The 23,602-nt window shown below is 41.4% G+C and overlaps 2 protein-coding genes across 2 annotated transcripts; one reads left to right on the top strand and one right to left on the bottom strand.

Annotated features, from left to right (window-relative positions):
• Positions 1–3,474: 3,474 nt before the first annotated feature.
• scg3 (secretogranin III) lies at positions 3,475–17,358 on the top strand. Its single transcript, XM_041037448.1, has 12 exons — positions 3,475–3,876; positions 4,722–4,774; positions 4,945–4,987; positions 5,185–5,412; positions 7,979–8,121; positions 8,457–8,615; positions 8,703–8,928; positions 9,264–9,380; positions 12,200–12,283; positions 12,564–12,674; positions 13,772–13,861; positions 16,445–17,358. Exons 1-12 carry the CDS (start codon positions 3,774–3,776, stop codon positions 16,561–16,563), a joined length of 1,476 nt encoding a protein of 491 aa, XP_040893382.1. The 5' UTR covers positions 3,475–3,773; the 3' UTR covers positions 16,564–17,358.
• A 119-nt stretch (positions 17,359–17,477) lies between these two features.
• On the bottom strand, positions 17,478–23,168 carry lysmd2 (LysM, putative peptidoglycan-binding, domain containing 2). The gene is made up of 3 exons (XM_041036664.1): positions 22,729–23,168; positions 21,017–21,363; positions 17,478–18,222 (listed from the first exon to the last, which is right to left on the bottom strand). The coding sequence occupies exons 1-3, from the start codon at positions 22,972–22,974 to the stop codon at positions 18,171–18,173; spliced, it is 645 nt and encodes a 214-aa protein (XP_040892598.1). The 5' UTR covers positions 22,975–23,168; the 3' UTR covers positions 17,478–18,170.
• Between the last annotated feature and the right edge of the window lie 434 nt (positions 23,169–23,602).

Here is a 23,602-nt window from a genome sequence, read left to right as displayed (position 1 = left end):
TGCCTAAAAACATTTGTCAACAACAGTAGTTTACATAAAATACCATGGCTCCATGTATTTAAATGACCATCTAACCAACATACAGAGTGTAGAATTGTACAAAATCAGTTATTGTGACTATTAACTGTTCAGGTCAAATGACTTAGAAAAGCATATTCCCTATGTTGGTGTTCAGCTGAAGTCAGTTAGCTGCACATCAGGGTTAGTTGGTATTCCATTAATTTTCATTGCTCAAAGTAATCTGTCATGTAGGTCTTATTTCATCATTTCTAAAAAGCTAATGCATGAAGCTAGTGACTGTGATTGGGTATCAACTGCCGTCAACGAAAATTTGACAAATTCTTTATTTTAACGAAGCAGAAAAACAGATTTGTTCAAATTCAGCAGGGACATCTCCCATATGAAGCCTTGACAGTGTTTATGTGGCTAAGATTTTGTTGTTGTTGAATGCTAAAAACAATATAAATAATCCTAAGTTTTTTAATTTACAATGAGGTACACTTATAATAGTCTGTGCATAAGTAAACATTCATTTGTCTTAGCGTCTCAACTGAAAATCTGTGCCATGTTTCAACAGATCACTGAAAGAAACCATTTATGAGAAAATGTATTACAGGCAAGTCGACTGGGACAGAGGCTATCTTACAGTTTACAACAACTTGGGGTAAAACAAGAGTGAACTGGTGCAGCATTTACAAGGGAAAACTATGGGAATAAGCCAAAAGTGCAAGAGAGGTCAGGAGTTCCCTGAGAATATCCTTTCTCTCAGGGGTGGAAACTGACAGATAAACTTTTTTTAATGGAATAAATAGTGTTTTTTTGTTTACATGTTGGAATTTTGTCAAGATGCTGCCAGAGGAAACAAGTTCACAGAAGAGTGAATGTAATTACTACTTCTATGCACAAGATGTCAGTAGTGTATTTTTGTGCATGACAGGAAAGAAAAACAGTAAGAAAAATGAAATGTGAGGGACTGGTAGTAAAAATAGTAAGGAAAAAAAATCAATGTAAAGCTGACGAAAATCAGCACTGCTGCACTTCTTCCGAATCTCCTCTCCGCTGATCCGTTTGGATGATTACATGACATTCCTTGGAGGTACCTAAAAGGCCAGCTCTTGGCAGTGCTCCTCTTATTAAACTGCTGAGGCAGGCAGAGCACAGGAAGTGCAGTCATCCCACAGAAGGTGGCAAACATCCCATCCTGCACTGCACAGGCCACAGTGATGGGGGAGAATTAATTCCACCCTTTTTTAAATGTCACATTTTTGAGTACAAACAACATTTAAAGATGAAGACGATGCAAGTCTTCATATTATTATAAAGTGTCGCAATGGGAGAATTCTTTACTGGTAAAAGTACTCTACATGGAAAACAAATGATGAACGCTTGATGAAAACATGTGCATAACTGAATAGTGTATTCAGAGGGAAAAAAGCTTTTGGTGCTCGATGTTTGATAACGGTGATCTTTCAAGACCATGTTGTTCTTGTTTCATTAGACTGTATAATAAACTTAAAGGGTTCCTGTTGTTCATCCACCCTCAAAGTCTGTAAACACTGTTCATTATAGTGAATATAGTGCTTACTGCTTGACAAATGTGCATATTTTGTACTGTTTACTGTCTTCACTGAAACTTTCTTTTAACAACACCAACATTACATAAGATATTGTGTTGTTACAAATTTGACTTTACATCTTTCAAAGCCTCTACACACCCACACAAGTGTTTTCACTCACAATTAGACCTCTTCTTGGGACTCTGTGGGCGTATACACACTAAGCTGAACTGACTTCTTCCTGTTGGTGTTGTAGCATCCTGCACCACTTCAGCCTGATTGGAGGTCTAATCAGCCAGAGTGATTGAAAACACCTGTGTGGGTGCAAGGGACCCTCTACACGGTAAGAAGCACAGGTGTAAAAAATCTAATTAATGATGACTGAACTCTATTTAGCTGCTTTGGTTTCAGGGTGCTGGTATTGTGCATGCTGCTTGAGTAGAATGGAGCCATTGGTAAAATTATTAGTAAACATGTTTGCTTTTCCTTCTGTGACAAGTCTGCTGAGAAAAAGGAGTACTGCCTTATCTCCCACAACAGAGTTTGGTATTATCATATTTTATTATAGAAAGTAGCCAAGAGCAAGCTGAACTGTAATAAACTGGAGACACACACACACACACACGCACACATACACACACACACAAACCAGTAATGACACACAGCCAGCCAGCAATGATACTAAATCTTAACTTCACTCCTACGTAGTGTGTGGGGAAAAGAACAACTGACAGCGAACAGTGTTAAATCATTACTCTGCTACCAAAGGGAAATGTACTGAAGTGCAGTCAGAGTTAATCTCTAAAGCCCTTTACTGTTTGCCATCATGACAAGCAAATGTTTGAAGTGAAATGACTCCTCTGAGAGAACAAGAGTCCAGTCACAGACCAGGGTGCATTTTAATCTCAGACATGAGGCTTTCAAAAACCAGGGGATTAGCAGTGACGTGTCACATCATCCAAATCATATGCCTTATCATCCAAACAGCCGGCTGTAAATGAGTCCCACACCCCAGCTCTTTGTTTCACCCTGTGAGGAATTAAATGAGGGGTTAATGTACTGTGGATCACAAGCTCTGAGTTTACCTCATATTTAATATGTGATCTTAAGGGACATGTCTTTTGCTAGTATAATGGGTGCAGTATCATCATTTAGGAGAAGAATAAATTCTGTAACCAAAGAAAGTATTTTCTGCATCTCCTTTTGTTAAAGTCTAATACAAGAACTGCGAAATTAAACCCCTTCATGTTTTTTTAGAAGCCTCACTTTGGGACATAGGTCACTGGAAACTGAACCTAATGACAGCTGCAGAATCATGCACGAGAGATGTAAGCCTGCCTCTAATTAGCAATACGCTGCTTGTGAAAGCGAAGCGGTCATAAAAGTGGCCTAATATATCTTCCCCTTTGTTTATGTGTCTAATTGCCGGCCGTTTTAATAACGGTTGCTATTGACCGGCCAGTGGAAGATCTACAACCATGACGCAGGTTGAGCGTGACGCACGACATGGGAGGGTTTTCTGCTCAAACGCTGCAAAAAATGTGCAACTCAGCATTTTGTTTGCTCTCCTGTGCACTCAGCAATCGGCTAAGTAAAAAAAAAAAAAAAAAAAAAAAAAATCACTCCACAACTCCGACAACTCTGTCTATTTCAGTTTAGTTTATCTAGAAATAAGTGAAGTCGTTTAATTGCTTTAGTATATTGTTTCCCCTGATTAACAGTGGAAATATATTACATTTTAGCACTCAGCAGCCGCTGAAGTGTCTTGACAAGATGGACACTTTTTGCAGTGTTCTCCTCCTCCTCTTCCTCTCTCCACCTCCTCCTCCTCTGTGAAGACAGAGGGGGCAGGTCTAATTGTAAGGGGCTCTATTACTGCTGTAGCAAGTGATGCTGTAGCTCACACGGGGCTTGAAGAGCCTCCCTGCTTATCTGGTTATAATTATAGCGAGGTGACCTGGTTTCAGCACCGCGGCTCGTTAACAGCTCCAGAGTACAGCCGAGATTTGACCAGCCCCTCCCCGCCAGGTGCGTCTGACACAGCGTGTACCTAAGGTGCAGCCTCCGCGGCGGTTTCAGCACCAGCGGCCGGCTGGAGCGGAGCGGAGCTGTCCACACGTTCAGCACTTTTCCTCTGGAGGAGAGAGCCACACCACAGGCGGCAAGACAGCCAGAAGATATCTTCCTCCTGGACACTCCGAGACAGCTTGTTTAAGGATGGCGTCAAAATACGTTGGCCTTTTCCTCCTGTTCCAGCTTCTAGCCCTGAATGTAGTGAGCCAGATATCTGCCTTCCCCACACCTACAGCTTCAACGGATGGTGAGTTACATCGCCTCTAACTGTGCGATAACAGCAGTCTTGTACTGTAAAGTACAGATTTTTTTTCTTTTTGTGCAAGAAAACCCTAGAAATGTTAGAAAACGGTCACTGGAGACAGTCAGTGATTACAGAGGAGATTTTACAAACGCGAAAAGTGTAATAAGGTCATAAAACTCTCCATTCAGCGCACATGGTTCCTGAAAAAAAAAATAGAAAGCAGGTTACTACAGGGTTTATCATGTGATCACTGTAAATTTATCAAAAAATAAAATAAAATATCAGCAGAGATTACTAAATTTGACCATTACACGTTGTAAGCTACACTTTGTACAGTGCATGTATGTTCATATTATTATTTAGAGGTATATTATTGGAATTTCTTTCCATACTTTTTTTTAGGTTTTGTAATATTTTGTATGCTGCTTCAGGGGCTCACATTTAAATTCAGCTATAAACCTACTGACTAACAAAATAGAGCAAAAAGCAGCGCCTTTAAAGTTCAGCTCCAGCTCAGCAGTGACTTGCCGTGTTTCTACCGATGACTGGTCGCCTGTTAGGCCGCTTGTGGTCTATTTTCGCCGCATTTTAATCTTTTGTTTGATAATCCGATTAAGCTCTGCCTTTGCTGTGGAGAGTTGGGAGAGCAGAGACAATCACATAAGCCTGAAAGCAAAAAACTGTATTAAATGTCAATGAAAAAAGTAATAAATCAAAATGTTAAAACCCTTTGTATTTATGCGCAGTTTACATTTTGTAACCTACAAAATCTGCCTCTGCTTATTAATATTAAAATTTGCTTGGAGCCACCAGTTTATTGTAATTACAAGCATGTTTATCTGTTGCAGAAAAAACTGTGTACAACAGACAGTTGACAGAAGAAAGACCACTACAAGAACAGGTAATCCCCTCTTTGTCTATGTCCCATAGCTAATTTTCTCATCCAATATCCGGCCAAATAGGTTTTATGGTCACTTGTCAAACAACTGTGGTATTAGCCCAGCAAACATTATTAATCAGAGTTTATATCCTGAGTGGAAATTATTTGTTTAATGTTTGTCATTTCCCCAGATTGCTGAGGCAGACAGCGTGAAGGCTGCAGTCCAGTCAGCTGGTAAGAGGAAACCTTATTTCCAATCAACTAATGACTTCATTTCCGTGTGCTGAGTGGATTCATGTTGCAGCACTTCCAGTAAAACAGGCTTCATCTGCACTGAGAAATAACTATCAGAACCACGTTCATGCGAGAGGAGTTCATCTTCACCACTCGCATTTCTCCAGTCTGATCTGTGTGTTTCTGTTGTCTTTCAGAGAGCCGGCGTCCTTCTGCCTCCAAGGACACAGAGTCAGAGCAGGACCGTGATGACTTGACCCTGCTCAAGTCACTGGCTGACGGCCAGAAATCAAAGGAGAGCGCTAAGGTACCGGTCAAGAAGGAGGATCAGTACGTTCCTGATGAATCAGATTCCACCAAGAGCCGACGTCTGGCTGAAGACTACGACTCCACTAAGAATGGGATGGATGATGGCAAGTTCCAGGGTACGCACCTGTCACCGTGCACCTTGTACTAACAGGCCCTGTACTGGCAATGCTGGAAAGGGTGCTGTGGGTTAGCTGCTGACCACTGTGTTGGGTCTGAGCCCTTCCGCTTCGGCTTGACCCCTCCAGTGACTTTTGCCCCTATCACCAAGGGCCAGGGCCTCATGCCGCATGCTTCTGCCTGGCACTGGCAGGCCACCAGGCAGACATTTTGAGAACGAGTAGGCAGAGAAGACACGTGCGTGTGATGGGGATAAGCAGAGACAGATAGAAAGAGTCAAAGATAGAACACATGCGAGGCGGAGAGAAAGATTATCTCCTCCCTCTCAGACACTGCAGTTGTGAAAGCAAATGCTAGGATACTGTGTCTCTTCACAGAAGACTTGTAAATGTATACGACTGGATGTTGGACACTAACATCCGTGTCTTATCTCAAAAGGAATGAAAAAGTACTTGGTAAAGATTCAGTCACTCTATTCTAGTGTGCACATGTCCAACATTTGTGTCTAATCTTATGTTATCTTAAGATTAATTTCAAAATTCTGTGAAAAATCTGTGCAACAAACATCTACTACTGTCACTCTTTTTGGCCCCAGTGCAGTCGCTCAGTTACTCATATTTCCGATATATTTAAAATAATTTTTGAGATTGACATCTAGGTTGGTTTTTACCCACAGTACATTTCATCAGCACACATTTCACTGTATACGCAGGTAATTTGAGATCTACTTCAATCATCAGCATAAAGCAAAGTCTCTGAGGGGAGGTGAGTCAGACACAAAGAGCTGAGTGCTACACTTCATCAATTCATGCGGTCATCGTGGCAATGACAAGCAGCTCGTCAGGTTACGCTACATCTAAATTTGGCAAGCGCAGTCTGAATTTCATTTATTTCCTGGAGTGAGACAGAAATAGATCCTGTGTTTTAAAGTACATCACTGATGATTCAGTCCGACAATACAGGCAAAAGTATACTGTTCATTTTCATTGTGTTTGTTGACCTTGGGAATTAGCAGGGGCTGTAATATTAGAGCCAAGCTGTAACAACTGCACATTTCTTACTTAGTTATGCAAATGTAGATATGTTGAATGTGAGTAGAGGACAGGAGAAGAGAGGATAAATCATTCATTACTGAGAGAGCTTCTAGGTCCAGGTTTAACATTTTATGGTACAATAGAGAAACAGAGAAGAAATAGCAAAGGCAGATAGACGGATTATCCCACACATTTTGTACAATTTGACTGTTAGAAATTGAGAAAAGTTGCAAAAATATTCAAGAATATTACAGCAGAAATTTTTGTACCTCCACCATAGACTGTATAAAACATGGACGTAGCACCCGTGACGTCACCCATTGGTTTCCGGAAGTCGGTTTTGTGACCAAACCATGGGCATTTGAGCTGCGCCATCTTGGATTTCAGTGGGAGTGTATTTTCCGTATTTGGCGACGGGGCGGTTACTCTACGGGTCAGCCGCATAGACTGTATAAGACAGGTCAGGTAAGCCGGCGTCAGTCGGTCGAGAACCCGGCCAATAACCCGGCCACTTAGCTCGGAGCAACCGAGATAGCCTAAGGCTAATCGGCTAATCAGCTAGGCTAACAAGCTAAGCGGCAGCTACACGCGGCTACATCCACCACACGACAGTCCCCGAGTCCGACCCGACTAGCTCGACTCCGTGTAACCGCGACACACAGCAGCCGCTTACTGACGAAGCTGCTCGGTCCATGCAATGTCGGACTTTTTAAACAGAAAAATGAGACGAAATAAAATTGTAGCCTAGTATTCCCGCAATAAACGGACCCTGAGAGCACGGAACACACAGCAACAGCGTTCCTAACATTAGCTGCTCCGGTCCTCTATCTGTATCAGCAGCGACCATAAATCGGCAATTAAGTCATAAGCTAGCGGTAAAATATGCTAATACACGCTAATCAGTGCAAACATCCAGGTAAAACGGAGAAATTTACTTACCGAAAAAACTGCAACGCAGACTCCTTCGACAGTCGGTTAGTACAGTCTACACCACAACAAGCCATATTGTCACAAAAACCTATCCGAACATTGGCAAACAAACACGGACACTGTAGCCCTTGTCAGCCGCTGGAGGTAGCCGGAGGCCTCTGGATGTAGCCGCCTAGCCCAGCCGATGCTTTAGCAAAGAGCTAACTGCCAGTGCCTGTCTATGGGGCTGTCACTCAACGTGACCACGCCCTAATTTAATGTAAGATTTTTAATCCTAGATAACACTAAAACGGTTGTGGTACAAAAAAATTCACCCTCCCCCCCACAGTGTTCACAGAGGTGGAAACTATCAATAGAGACCAAAAACAAAAAATGTATCAGGCTGTAAATTTGTTTTTTTTAGGCTGTAAGGTTGGCTATTTTAACATGGGGGTCAATGGAGAATTGCTCACTTCTGGAGCCAGCCCCCAGCGGCAGCCAAGGAACTGCAGCTTTTTGAACGCGGAAGTGATCCTCACTGCTGAAACCCCTTGACCTCCACACAGCTAATAAGCATATTTAGAAAGTTACTAATTATAACTCGTGTGTCGTCTCCTTTCAGATGACCCAGAGAGCTTCCGTCAGGTCGACGGCACTCCACTGACTGCAGAAGACATTGTCCAGAAGATCGCAAACAAGATCTACGAGGAGGATGACAGAGGGGTGTTCGACAGAATTGTCTCCAAACTGCTCAAACTGGGGCTGGTAAGTTGTGAGTTTGAAGTCTCATAATGCAGTTCGATCGACACAGCATGTAGCATGACATTCTCTCAACAGGAACTCTTTCTCTCTACACGCCCTATTTCCTCACTGGGAAAGCCAGAGATGTGTGAATTGTGCTTTGTTCAGTGGTTTGGGTCGTGAATTACTTTTTCAACACCCAATAAGTAGTTTGGCGGCGTTCAAATTGCTCCCTGAGGTGGACCTCTTGGTGACAGTGATACATAGAGATTTACAGTCTGTACATGTTGTTCTGTTGTACCAGTTCTTTGTATTACACACAGTTCTCAGTCTATCTATTTCTCTTTGTCTATCTGTAGATCACTGACAGTCAGGCAGATACTCTAGAGTACCAGGTAGCCGAGGCTCTCCAGGTCCTCATCACCAAAAATGCTAAGAACAACGAGATTGAAGACATTGACAGCAATGACCAAGAAACCAGAGGAGACCAGGACGACCAGGGTTCAGATGCAAACACGGTAAAACCTGCAAAGAAGTGATGGTAATGATAACACTGATAACAATGAGGATGACAACAGTAACAATAAAACCTCTGGCTTTTCCAGGACACATGGGAGCCACCCAGACGCCGCTATAATGATGAGGATGAGGACGAGAAAGAAGATGACGATGAGATTGAGGATGAGGTGGACAGGGATGCAGAAGAAGACCCAGCTGACAACACCTGGGACAAAGATGCTGAGGAAGGCAACGAGGTGAGCCCTGAAGATGGGCTCCAGGACCTGCAGTATTTTCCCAACTTCTACCGTCTGCTCAGGAGCCTCAACTCAGGTAAAACACAAACACACCCTGAGGTTGCTTCTCAGAATCCTCAGGTCTTCAGATCAAGAACAGGACCAGATAGCTATTGTTGTCATAGCAACATTGTTCTCAAGGATGAGTCAATGCTTGTTTTGTACGCCTTTGTTCCCTTCAACATCTTAGGAAGTAGGGTTGAAACACACACACAATTACACACACAACTAATTATTTATAATCCTGTCATCATGAACCCCACAGTCAAACACCATGTGGTAACATTAACACCATGGTAACCAATTACCATTAACAAAACATCAATGCTAGATGCCGGTTTTTAATTTAGTCCTCTGGTTTGCTGTTTGCAGATCAAGACACTCAGGAAAGGGAGACATTGATCACCATCATGAAAACGCTGATTGACTTTGTGAAGATGATGGTGAAATACGGCACCATCACACCGGAGGAGGGGGTGTCTTATCTAGGTAAGACATAACACCATGCCAGCACTGTTTATTTATAGTTGAGGACATTCAGTACCAGAACACGAGAGACACAGAATCGTTTACTGGAGGCCACAGTCTCATTTGCGGTAAATAATATTATATAGGACAGGCCGATAATATTGCATATCTTTAGCATGACAGTTCATTCTTGAGCCTTGGGAATAGTAGTTTGACAAAATAATCTTGACTCAAAGTCGATTTATTTGCTTTTTTCAAGCTTTCCAATCACACCATACGGCCCTAATGTGGTTGTAAGGTCCAGCAAAAACCTTTTAAAAGCTAGCACTGTAAAAGTTTGACTTAAGATTATTTTATCAAATTACTTTTGCTATCATCTACTTTCTGTGGCAACATATCGTGTTTATGTGATCACATTATGTTATTGTTTCACAGCATTATGGTGTCTAAAGCAGTGATTCCTAGCAAACTAACTAAACAAACAAAAAGTGTTATTCAGGTTTTTGATATCACATTATATATTAATACATATATTAACAATGTAATACTGATTTAAAACATGCTGAACAGCCCCATGTATGTGTTGCTCACATGTGGATGAAAGATTCAAAATTTAAGTTTCAGTCTGTCCATTGCATTAGCCAGCCAGTGTAGATGCATTTCTCTGTCTCTGTGTGCGTGATATGTGCTTTTTCCGTGCGTGTTCAGCCGAGCTAATGTTTCCATCAGTCGGTGCAGTGGAGTGTGAAGCCTGTAGAGACAGATTAGTGTCAGGGGCATCCTACATAACCAGGCTGGGTTTTATGGCCGGACATCACATCAGTGTTCAGTATAAAGGTCAGGCACCTGTAAGGGACAGCTGTCATCGCCAACGTCTCTCCCTTTGTTCAAATGACATTCAGTCCAAGGCAAGTCAAATATAATTGATATCCTCTTTCATAAATGGGAGGGGATTTAGTTGTGCTATTTATTTTTTCCATAAATAATAATAATCCAAAAGTCCAAAATGGAATGATATTCACTTTAAAGTGTCATAAAACAGAGAAAAACTATTAATCCTAACATTTGATGAACTTAAAACAAAAAGTGTTTGTGTGCTTGGTATAAATGACTGAAATGAAAACTATTACTGATTCATTTCTCTCTATTGGCCAATCAATTTTTTAACTGTTTTAACACAAGTCTTAAGACAGATCAGGAATATGATTTATAGCTAAACAGAATAGGTTTACAATGTGTATATCCTACTAGAAGAGCCACAGTCATGTATTATTATTATTAAGGCTGATCTGCACAGGCTGTAGACCAGTAAATCAATAGTCTTTCAGATGACCCCTAGCAGCAGCTGGCTATTTGTTCCTTATACCTCTTACCACTGCTGACGTTACGCACCAGAACAAAACAGGCATATACCATTACAAAAGATGTGAGTTTCCTAGGCAACCCCTTTGGCCTGATATAGGATACTGTAGGTTGTGAGGAGATAATAGGATGGACGAAGCACCATTGCTTAGCAACATGTTAATGCGCCCCCCCCCTCCACTTCCAGCTGGCTGGGTGATGCTCCAATGAGTCACCCAGGTATACAACTGAATACACACAACTGTCAATCAACACTAATCTGCCTGAGGTTGACGCAGGCCTCAAGATAGTGAGAGAGTGATGGAGATGGATGGTTGGGGGGAGAGGGGCTAAATGTGTGTGTGGGCAGTGGGAGAGGATGAAATAATGGGCTTCCATTGTGCTACAGGTGGGAGGAGGCGGCTTTAGTACACAGAGAAAGCACAAGGGAGAAAGAAATGGTTAGATGATTAGAAATAAAAGGAGGCTACAGCAAACGTAGATGAGAGACAAAATTGTAAGTGCAATGTCAAGCCTCTGTCTTTCTCTTATCCCTTTGTTGTCCTTGTGTCTTAATATCCAGATATCTAAAACTCTGTCATGGAGAACTCTCTTAAGATCAGGACTGAAGTCATAAAAAGAACAGCTCCTCCGCTCTAACTTCTTGTCATTTTTTCTCCTCTTGCCAGTTTTTGACTTTTCGCAGAGGTGTTGTTGTTCTTGTTTTGAATAAAGGGACTTAAAGCGATGTGTTACTAGAACATGAAATCGAGGATGAAATTTCAACTGATCTCTGGGATGTATTTATCTCCAGAACATCTGCTTCCACATTATGTTTACCCCTTTGCTAATCCAGAGAGGGCTAGTTGTCATTTAACTCCCCTTGAGCCATATGATCTGTTTGTGTCATTCCCTGACTGATTTGAGGTCTTTCATATTTTCTAATCCCTTCGTTAAAACATAATATCCCTGTACATGTTGTGGTAACACAGCCTGAGGACAATTTCAGTAACTCCAAAAATAAATGTAGTTGTTCTTGTTATACACTTATACAGCCTGGCTATAGATTTTTAAAATAAAAGGTAACTTGTGTGTGCTGTTCGAGAGGTGATGCTACAAATCTTCAGGTTAAATACATGTGAATCTGGGGGGTAAAACCCCAGGCAGTGTCCTTAATTCAACTGTTGATAAGATAAATTATTCCTGTAACGGTTTATCTAATGCTGTTTAAATTTTCCTCAATATGCATTTCACAATGCATAAATAAATAGTTGAAATTCACAGTGGAAAATAACAAGACTTTGTTTATCTCCATAGTCATACTCTAAATCCTACTTTTCATTAATTAGTTGAAACCCCTTTCTAACGATCATCACCCACTGAGTCACACAGGAACAGCATGGGACTATCAAATGCTTAAGTGGTTTTCATTCACCTTGTGAATCAGATTCAGTAAATGTAAGTAAAGAAAATGTTTGGCCTGTGTCACCCCCCTGCAGAGAACCTGGATGCTATGATAGCCATGCAGACCAAGAACAAGCTGGGCAAGTCCCTCGGACCTCCCGACTTCACTGGACCCAACGGTAACAGCCCATTAAGTTCCCCCAAACATATCAATAAAATCGTATTTTTTTACTCACATGGTCAGATGTGGTTAGTATTATGCTTCATTTTAACACTCCAGTTTTTGAACAGATTAAACAAACAGTTTGTAAAGTGTTAATTCGTTTGTGTCAGAAAGTAAAAAAGGGCATCTCTCAAAATGTTGAAGTACTGCTAGAAATATCTCTACCACTGACCCAGCAGCAATTGTTAATGCTCCATGCACTTTTTATTTTTATTTATTTATTTATTTTGCCATAGGGAAAAACTGGGATGAGGATGATAACACCAAGGCGGAGGCCGCCAAGATGCAGAAGGAATATGAGAACCTGAAAGACTCAACCAAGGAGGAGCAGCCATCAGCTGAGACCAGTCAGTCCACTACCCAATCCTGATGACCAGAGGAAATATAAATAGCTTTTTGTTTAGTGATTTGATCATTTGATCATGATTTGATACAATTTGACCAGTTTGCCCCTCAAACTGTAAATTGCATGACTCATTTCTTTTTTTGTTGTTGTTTTCTTGTTTTTTGTTGGCATTATGGTTTTATTGTTTTGTTTTGTGTTAAATGTCTCAAATAAATTCAGAATTCTCCAATATATTATTATATATTCTTACCACATCAGTTCAGTGAAGCAAAACGTCATTCTTCACTCCACCTCAGTGAGAGGTCTCATTTCAGACCTTTTGTTTTCACTCAGCAGGGCTGACAGGAAATAAACAACACTGTGTAGCCCAGGTCAATCATAGTTAAGTCCCCTGTTTGTCCCTGAACTAAGCCAGTCCAGTAACACTCACTTAAAAGGCTTGTCACAGCTGCCTTTACTCTCTGTACTCCTTGTACTGTACCCGTTTATCAGTCAAATCCACAAAAATACACACAGATAAACATAAAAAAGAAAGGCAAAAAATTAAACACAGAGCAAGATTACCAACAGAACTTTAATTTCAGTAGGAAATGAAGTAAATCCCGAGCAATTTCAACTAAACAGTGTTAACAGGCTGCACTGAGTTGCATAACATTTTATGGGGGAAAAAATAGGGCATGTTTATAATCCAAATTTAATCTGTGTTTAAGCAGCAGTCAAATCTTGATTGATGGTTAATATCAACTTAAATCTCAAGCCGTAGACATCACATGCATATTTACCATTTTCCCCCACTGAGTTTCACAGTGTCCTATTGTGCTGCTTGTTTAATATGAAAGTACAATCCTGCCTGGAAGTGTTTCCCATTGCAACAGAAATGTAAAAAATAATGCATAAGTCTTGCTGTAGGAAAGTGTTGAGATGTAAATTATTGATAAGTCTAAGATAGCACCATCCTCCTATTTAATGGAAGCTTAGGCTCTTCTGAGTTCTAATGCACAATAGAAGAAGTAAAGGGAAATTCAAGTGTTTTCTATTTCCTAATGCGTTAAAGAAGATGATTCTCATGTCTCCCTTTCTTCTTTCTCTTGACTTCAGATCAGCGTGGCAAGTCAGAGACTTATCTGGAAGCCATCAGGAAGAACATTGAATGGCTAAAGAAACACAACAAAGAAGAAGGCAAAGATGGTGAGACATACATCCTTATAAAATAATATATGGGAGAGATCAAATACAGACCTGAATCTTTTGTATCAGCTGAAAGGTCATTCTGTACAGAGCATCAGTTATGGCCACACTAACATTTCTATTTTAACCTGTCACTCGAAACTGCTCTCCCCTCTCCAATCTTTGCTGAGTTTCGAGAGCCAGAACAAGAAAACATCCTCATTTGCAAACCCTCGTCTCCTCACTAAACCGTGGTGGGTCACAGACAGGTCTGACGCGACGCACTAAAGAACAGAAAATTTGAAGCCCCTTTTGTCAGCCTTAATTTGCAATTAAAATGAGCGTGGGATACCAGGATGGATGGTTCACTCCAGACCTCATGAATATGGATCATTCTTGATGAGTCTGTCCTAATTACTCATGATAACAGCTGCCTTGTTCAGCGAAATAAAGCTCTGTTCATTTGTTCCCTCCTACCTGTTCCTCGACACACGTGGTTTGTTTGTGTGTGTGTGTGTGCAACTGGGCATATTTTATTGCCCACATGTGTGTTGGTGTCAAAAGGAGAGGTGGTAGTCATAGATACGGAATCTGATCCATAATTAGCACTTCTATCAAAAAACGGAAATAAAAGGCATGGCAAGACAATTACGTCTTAGTCATCAATGTCTGCTTATGTCTCAAGATTTATAGTATTTGTGAGTGTGTATTTATATTTACTGTCTTACACATACGGTAAATGTCATAACGTTCGTAACGAAGCAGCATATGACCCATAAACTGCACCAGTCTGCAGAACTGTGAAAACTGTGGTAGTTTCACACACAACAGTTTGCTCGTCTAACAGGAGACGCCTGCTGTTGGGCTCTCCACAGTTGCAAATCAATGCCCAGTGGTGCTTAATTAAGCAGAGGAGAATGAAATGTTAATGAGTTCTCACTATTCAGGCCATCCATGCACTGGTGATCATCACAATAGGACATCTCAGAAAAAAAAGAAAAATAAAGTTCTGGTTTAGTGAGATTTATATTTACTGTTAATGTTCACTGGCCTGATTTAATCTGAGCCAATCAATACACGAATCAGCCTCAAGGGAGTCAGAAAAACAATACAAAGAGAGAGGAATTACAGATGAAAACAAAGTTTGACCCAGATTCGTGTATCCGTCTTAAACACAGAAGAAAGACAGATTTGAAAAAAAAAAAAACACTGACATTGAGCTTGAAAGTGCTGCAGAGAAGAGGGGAGCAGAGGGGCCAGAGCAGCAGGGAAGTTTTGTTTGGTGCTCATCTCCAACCAGGCTCTATATAGAACATCTCATTAGCATTCTGGTGTGTAGAGTGGTTGTCTGGGACAACAGGAGCCTCCCTGCCTGTCAGTGATCTGGGCAGAGGACACAGACAGATAATGGTGTCAGAACAGACGCACAGAGTCAAAATGTTCCCCTAAAATCATCCAATTTTCCCATAGCGGGGACTCTAAGTAACTAAAATAATTCACCTTGAGGACCTACTTGTACCATGTTAAACTGCTCTCTAATTTTCTCCTCATCCTTATTGTCTCTATATTTTTTCTCTGTCTTTAGAGAAGGTACAGCTGGAGGAGAACAAAAGCCTTTTCAACCAAAAAACAGTGTCATAGTAACAGAGTAGGCGATGGGCCATTTATTGTGTTTACTCTACCAGAAGCACCCACTAGGACATTCTCGGCAGACTCTTTGTGTGTCTGTGTGTGTGTGTGCATCTATGTGTGTGTACGCCTACACATGACACAGATTAGCCAGAGGAGCAGATGGACGTAGAGGCAACATCCTGGTTTTGGCTCTTGGTTCCTCACAGCCAAGACTGAGAGAAGTAGTGTGGTCCCTAATCACATTCTGTTAATCCCTCACACACGTCATCTTTGTCATCGGCAAAGCAACTGTATCTTGAAGCAATGCAATAAATTGCTGCTGCTAGAAAATGTCATCAGGAAGGCACAGAAGTTGTTGTGTGACTTCTTGGCTGCCCTCTATCCTTCTGTTCCTCCTTTACTCAGAGTCAGTTAGAGAGGGGAGAAGTGGTGCAGCAGCTGTTATCCTGCACTCTGAAACTCATTTGTTACCATGATGGATAGCACAGAGTTAGGTTGTGTTCATCTCTAAATATAGCCACATCCTACTGCGGCCTTATGGTTCTCTGTTAAATGACAACGAGTTGTCTGGAGCAAGGTGAACACTATGGTGCTTCAAAAAAGGTTACTGTACTTTTTAAAGGTGTATCATGCTCTTTTACTAATAACACTAAAACTGAATTGAATACAAGCAATCATTTCATTATAAGAGGTATAATTCTTGTGTTTTGAATGGTGTTTCATTCTATATGTTGACCTTCTTATTTCATGCTCGCATGTGGTATCTTCTTAACCCCAGACAAACATGCTAACTCTGACCTTAATCCGTGATAATTAATGACCGTATCAGATTATAGCTTGTTTGGGTGTGCTGTCTTAAGAAGGCAGTGTCTCAAGATCTTGATGTCTGATCTATCCTGCCAACCACCACAGCATCACAAGCTTCCTACAGTTTATAAACCTTTCATTCGTCGTGTCTGATTTTTTTTCCAGATTATGACCTGTCCAAACTGAAGGACTTCATGGACCAACAGGTTGATTCCTACATCGAGAAGGGCATCATCGCCAAGGATGAAGGCGACACCATCAAGAGGATCTACAGTAGCCTGTAACGCTAACATCCATACTCCAACCCACTTCTGGCCTAAAACACAGGACTGAATCTGACACTAATTTCTGCAACAAAACCCCGACTACTCACAGTTATTTCCCATGGCATGGTAAAGTATATACTGTGTATTCAGAACTACCTGCTTAGGGGAACTTGTTTAACCTACCAGACATTCCCAGTAAGTATCAAGAAAAGAGATTTAATAATGCTATCAACAAAACAGTACAGTTATTCCTTACAGCTCCCTAACGGATTATATTTGCGCGCCAAGATCTCAGAGTAATAACAACTAGAAAAACCTGTTATTGAGAGAAATCTGAATATTTTATGTAACAAACTCACACGTCCAACTAAATGCTAGCAATTACTCCAACCTGACTCCGGCGAGAAATGAATGTTATGAGGGTACGATACTGTAGCTCGGTCATCATCTACTGTTTCCAAAACATTTTTTGCAGCAAAATACGCATATATCAAATTGTACTCATTATGTGTAACCTGTCTTAGACTATTATCCTTATTTTTTCCAGCGTATATGTAAGATCTTAATGTATTCTTGCTTTTTATTTACCAAAAATATATTTGTTGTGTATCATGTCAGTGCCCTCCGTACTCTTCTATTCTGTTCTGCTGTAATTCTTGGGGCCCACTAGGGGGCGATGTATGTATCATCTACTCTCTGCATGTCTGTGAGCTCAACCTTTACATCTCTGTAGAGACACAAGATGAAGTATTTTTAAATGTAAATATTTGTGATTTTTTCCTAAAATGTAAAAGCAATTAAAACATTGCCTTTTCTTTACCTGTGTACTTAACTGTGATAATGAGGCAGCACTAAAAGAAAAGACACCAGTGACTGACATCCACATGCTCACAAGAACCTGCTTTGTTCTGGCAACACTCGAGATCTTCAAGTCTGGTTTAAATACATATTTATTCTCCCCAAATAAAACCAAATAGAATTTCAAAGCACAATAAAACAGCAGTTACAGACAGTTCTCCACACACATAAATAATGCATTCACACTTCAAAAATAGAGAAGTCCCTTTTCTTTCCCAAAGAAAAAAAAAAAGCTTCTATGAGGCAGACGGAGCAAAGGCTTGAGTCCATCCACCGCCTCTGTTTGGGGTGTGCTCATACAGGGTAAACACTGATGTGGAAGGCCTGAATATGCTTTCCAGTGATACTATTCTAGGAGGGGATTGAGAACATCAGAAGCGGTTAGCAAGTCTAACAAGCTAATCCTTGTGGAATCGCTTAGCGCTCTGTGTGCATGTGTGTGTGTGTGTGTCTGTGAACATATGCAGCAGGTGGGTTCTATACAGCAGCTTCAGAAGCATGAGATGAGTGGATGGGCACATGTCATCTGATGCTATTAATATCAGACGCTCCTCTGTGCTGTTCAGTCTCCCAGTAAAACTGTACAAAACAATGACAATCTTATACATCATAATAATTGCATATCAATAAATAAAAGGCAAACATGACACTTTTGTTCAACGTGGTTTGGTAAAAGCAAAAAGATAAACAAAGCAATGAGGTTGTGGTAGTGTGTGTGTGTGTGTGTGTGTGTCTGAGACAGGGCTTCAGGTAAACAGATGGGTCTTTCATATCTCCTGGTATGACGATGTGGGGGCCGTGTAGTTCTCTTCATTGCTCCTGCAAATGAGGAAAAGATATACAACCTTTAATATTTTGGAAATTACCCACAGTAGAAATGCATTTCAGTATGACTGCACACACACACACACACACACACACAGACACAGACACACAAACTTTCTTTTCCTCTCTTTCTCCATCTGCTTAACTGGTCACCACAGAGTCTAGGTGAGTGTGTGAATAATGGATGAGGCTAATCAAACAGCCGTATTGTTCTCGGTCACAGCAGAGGGTTCATCTGGCCAGATGATAAAGTTTAACTTTTTTTTTTTACTTGCCACAAATTTAGAAAAGCTACTTCAGAAATGCAAGCTGTCACAAGAGCTATGTCCAAACAATTCACAATGCTGAGCCAAGAGTGTAGCTGCCAAGAAATAATAATTAGGGGATTAAATATGGAAGGATCAAAATCAATAGAGGATGGAAAGGAAGGCTTTACACTATTACTTTGCACAAAAATCAGAAGAGAGGAGAAATAACAGGAGTAGGAGGCTCAAAGAAAGTTGAGAATGTAGAGTGGTGGACTTCCTCTATCTTACACAGTAGACCTCTGACAGGAAGACATCCCAAAGAAACACGGAATCAATCTTATGGAAAATGCTAATTTGTCCAATAGACTCCAAAGTTAAGGGATGCAGTGGAGGACAAATCTATCCAATCCCACATTACTCAGCTGTTGAGAAACAACTTTTTGCAAATTGTGCATTTTACCTTGTCTTTTACTTGATCTGTCTGTCGACAAGATGTCTATATCTTCATTTACATGAAAATTGGTGGAGAGTCAGGTCTTGATCCATGAAAGAATGGAGCAACCATTTGAAATATGGATCTGGGACTTCTGAGATTCTAGGTGTCTTTGTCCCCATAATCTTCTCAGGTTAAAAATGTCATAATATCATTCCATAGTGATATCATAGTTCCTGATATGAAACTATGAGATATATGAAGACATGGAGTCTTCAAAAGAAAATCAACCAGCCATTCCATTAAGCTATTTCCTTCAGTTAAGCCTCAGAGGTTTGTGGTTTGTTTCATCCTAGGGAGAAAGTCAAACAGGCATGCGGTCTGTGTTTGCTCTGGGACTGAGTGGAAACAACGAAGTGAGCCTCTGTTTGTCTAAACACACTGCAGCTCCACAGGCCAGCCTCAGATGTAGCTGTGAGTGAGTCAAAGACTGGCCTTAACATGAAGCTTGGCTTTGCCTCGGCTGGTAGGTAAACATTTAAAGAGAAATTAAAAACTTTGTCTTACATATTTACTCAAGGCTCGGGCCTTTCCCAATCAAAACACAGTTCTAGAGTTACTGGCATATCATGACAAAACTCATAGGACATGTTACGCAGTCAGTGGCCATACAATAATGAATGACTTGCCACAATATGGTCTTGAATCGTGGACAGGTAGTATTCACAATATGGACCAAATAATGATTGCATGATGCTAATAAAGATAGTCTTTTAAAAGGCTTGAAATTTAGTTAGTAGAATAACTGAATCATGTTTTTTTTTATTTATAAATGTGACTGTAACAGTTATTGATTTAAAGAAAAGTTGAATACTATATTATAATATTTCACTATTCAATGAATATCCAAAATTTTATTCCTCTGTGGTTGAACTATATGGAAATGATATGGTATGAACTGTTGAGTAGGTGAATGTGGTAAGAAAGAGCCTCCTCTCTCTTTCAGAAGAAATTGGAACATGAAACGTGGTTTCAGACCACCAGTGATGTGATAATATAAATTATATATAATGGACAGTTGAAGCTGGTGTAGCTGCTGTAGCTGAACAGTCAGGTAATGTTAGCCTGAGGCCAACAGGAAGGGGACATTAACATAAGAGCTGCTAAAAGAGGGCCTGTATCCATTCTGAAAACACAACAGTATGAGCAAAATACTTTAGAGAGCCTGAAGTGGAATAACATGGTGTGTGTCTGTAGAGGGGACTGCTGCAGTGTGACTCAGTCCTGACTAAACTGATAGTACCAACAAAGCATGTTCCTCTATGAATGGGTGTATGCCAGGCATCCATTACTACCTCGCTACTGAGCAGACGTTAAAGCGATCCCTGTCTCAACATGCAGTGTCAGGAAGACACACACAGGCCTGATTCAGCAAGCTAAATCTCCTGCTTAAATAACTGACAGTTGCATAACATGGCACCCAACTGGTACATCAGCTCTGGAAAACCCTGATTCCTGTCTTCAATCTACCCTGCATTTTGTCTATGTTCCTGCTGACTGGAACTTCTGACAATCACCTACAGAGCCCAGGGACAAGAGTCTGGGCCCCACTGCCTACAAGCATTGTAAGCCTAAAATGATCTTAGTTTCACTGTGAGTCTATGAGCTGTGATCATCTGCTTTTGTGTCAAAACACCCAACCCGGGCTTTAATATAGAAAACGTACAAATGTATCCTTATTATCGAAACCCTCTAAACATGCTGCCTACATGTACAGTCTGACAGGCAGAAGAAATAACTCAGCATTCATGACCATCCAGTGGACAACACCAAAGCAAGAAACAGCGCCAGACAGGCAACCATCATTTGTATGAGGCACAAGTCAGCCCTCACACCCGAAATAAACAGCTTATGATTGGATGCCACGTTCAACAAACACAAGTCTGACTGGACCATGAGGGAAGAACTGATCCACGTGACATGCATCAGTCAAATACAGAAAGAAAATTACTGGCAGTAAACGTTCACAGCCTGGTCTCAAAAGAGTGTTCTAGTTAACACACAGGAAAGAAAGTAGCAGTTGGTTGTGGTTTTTTTAACACCTCACCTTAGTTCCTCTTCTTTCAGCCTGCGTGCAGCCTGCTTTGACTGTTTAATTTGCAAGTCCAGTCTGTGTAAGAAGTCTTTGGCTGACAGCTCCTCTGGCTGGGGCTGGGGGGCTTTGGAGTCCTCAGGGGGCGGGGAAGGGGGTGGCGAGGGTCCCTCAATATCCTGCGTCATAATGCAGGGTGTATCTGCCTCCTGGCATGCTGCTTCACCGTCCCCATCGGGAGACTCCAGAGACAGTCCGTTAAATATGGAGCGCTTCTCCAACACCACAGGGATGTTGAGGCTGTGCCTCAAGAAGATGCAGTCATTGCTGAACAGCTTGTTTGCTCTCTTGATTTGCTCCATCTGCCATAGCATGGTGACAACAGAAAGGACAGTGTTAGAAGCTGCTTTTCTTTTTACCACCATGACCAGTGTCACTTTTGTTTTAGTCCTGTGTCTATCATGTTAATATGAAATCACCACCAACATTTATGGCATGTCTAAATATAAACAATACAAAAATATGACATCTTTTATCAGCATAAAATGCTGCTAATATTGTGTCCACCTGACAGACAGTCTTTAAATCTTTGTGATTCCTTGCAACTGAAACAAATGGTAAAGGCTTTTACTGTGATCTTTATTGTGAGTCTCTAAGGGTTGGTTGCAGCTGTTTGAGCATGCTAAGTTCAATGGATGGGGGAAACCCTTACAGTCTATAAATGGAGGCTTAGCTTGTTATTAAACATCAAACTGATGTGAAACTTTTGTGTGCTCAGAGATTAAACATATCAGAGGTGGATGATTCATGGCAAGCCACTATCAATGTGTTTTGTTTTTTGTTTTGTTTTTTTTTTTGGTAGGAAAAATTAAAATAAAATAAAAAGAAAGTAGCTAGCTGAGTGCTAGCTTAACCTGTAAGGAATTCCTGGAGCAAATCTTTTGCTGCTGGACCTCAGTTCATTAAAACAACTGACACACAGTGAACCTGGGGTTTTTGGGGTCAATGGGGGTCTGAGGACCTTAAGCCCCAGGTCAGTTGCCACTTTACCCAGATGATAATCCAGCCCTGGCAAGAGACGTGTGCATGCAAACTCGATAAGCTTTTCACTTTCGCTCACCTGTCTGGACAGCTTTGACTTCAAAAGTTGTGTGCAGGAGCATGACTGGAAATTCTGAGCTGTCTGAAGGAATACTGCCTGTCCGCATTATCCATCTCCTTATTTTAAATAAAAATGATCCTGTTCCGTTTAACGTGAGCTCTCAGAGCTGCCACCACTTTTGACTTCAATAGTGATGGCACGTGTTATGAAGACTAAAGTAAAATCAAGAAGTACGGCCTTGCTCCCACTCAGTGAAGTGAAATAGAAATAATCTTACTGGGTCACAACTCTTTCCAGGATGCTGCAATTCTAAAAAGCTCCAGCTGTTGCAACACCAGTATAATACTGACTGCTCATAGGCTTTAATGGGGCATTTCTGACTTAAAGTTTACTTTGGCCCATTAAGTAACTGTAAAGGGGAACCATGACAGATCAGTGAACTCAGAAGTAAACATCATGTCCACATGATATAAGAAATAGAAGTAATGTTGTGGTTGGCTCCTCTCAGTAAATAGAATGGTGGCACAGAGCATTAGCCATGATTTCATAATCAACATTATCATCTTCTTATCAAGGTGAGCATCAAGCCCAAACTAACACTGCGATGGCTGTGTGGCAACCTTACCGTAACACCGTATTTGAGAGCAATCCCTTGCAGGGTATCACTGTCTGTAACACGATGCTCTATGTATTTCTCGCCCAGAGAGGCCGTGACGCTGGCTGTGCTTCCGTACGACCGGATCTTGGTCCGGGCCAGGCTCTGGGACAGTTCGCTTTCTGACTCGGAACCGGACCTGGACCGAGGGAAGATGGGCTGACCAAATCGTCCTCCTCCATCCCGCATCGGCAGGACAGGCGAGAACTCCGCCATCTTCTCTTGAATAAATAAAGAGCCCGATTGCCTCTGTTTGTTTTAACTCTCCAGTTGAGTCGCTGCAATACAGGAAAACACTGATTTAAGCGGCAGGGAGATTCCCATCCCCGGTCATGTTCGGCAAGTCAACCCAAGGGAGAATAGACATGTCGCGGGGACCTCAACCTCACGGACCGCTTTTGTCATAGATCCGATACGTTGACGTAAAACCGTACGGAGCGTAAGAACGTCCAGGAGGAAGGTCAACAATACAGTTTCCGGTTGCACTTTCAAAATAATTCACTGTGTCATAAACTAGTGTGATAGTTATTAACATTGGATGCTTTTTTTTTAATACTAAGTGCCTCTGAAGTAAAGTAATCGTAATACGCTGGAGTAAAATAAAATAAAGCTTGCCTTAACTGAGGATGTGAAATAGAGCTAGTGGGACGGTTCTACCTTGTTCCCCATCTCCCGGCATGCACCACCAGCATATGCATGAAACGGCACCCTGACTGAAGGTGGTGGTTAGGTTGGAAGAGTGTGGGAGTCGTCCCTAGTGATGGTCCTCTAACACTCGAAGCTCCCACACGAGCGGCAGCGCATGAGGCAGTTGTATTGAACCACTGTGCCGAGGTGTGGTTAG

The sequence above is a fragment of the Toxotes jaculatrix genome, chromosome 1, assembly GCF_017976425.1.
Source record: "Toxotes jaculatrix isolate fToxJac2 chromosome 1, fToxJac2.pri, whole genome shotgun sequence".
NCBI lineage: Eukaryota > Metazoa > Chordata > Actinopteri > Toxotidae > Toxotes > Toxotes jaculatrix.
The sequence above is the reverse complement of the archived record's forward strand: the minus strand, read 5'-3'. Positions and strand labels throughout refer to the sequence as shown.

Coding starts and splice junctions, on each gene's coding strand:
- scg3 (XM_041037448.1), top strand. CDS start 3,774: ATGGCGTCAAAATACGTTGGCCTTTTCCTCCTGTTCCAGCTTCTAGCC. Junction 4,775..4,944: donor AAAGACCACTACAAGAACAG/GTAATCCCCTCT, acceptor TCATTTCCCCAG/ATTGCTGAGGCAGACAGCGT. Junction 8,616..8,702: donor AGGGTTCAGATGCAAACACG/GTAAAACCTGCA, acceptor TGGCTTTTCCAG/GACACATGGGAGCCACCCAG.
- lysmd2 (XM_041036664.1), bottom strand. CDS start 22,974: ATGGCGGAGTTCTCGCCTGTCCTGCCGATGCGGGATGGAGGAGGACGA. Junction 21,364..22,728: donor CTCTCAAATACGGTGTTACG/GTAAGGTTGCCA, acceptor ATGCTATGGCAG/ATGGAGCAAATCAAGAGAGC. Junction 18,223..21,016: donor CTGAAAGAAGAGGAACTAAG/GTGAGGTGTTAA, acceptor CCTCATTTGCAG/GAGCAATGAAGAGAACTACA.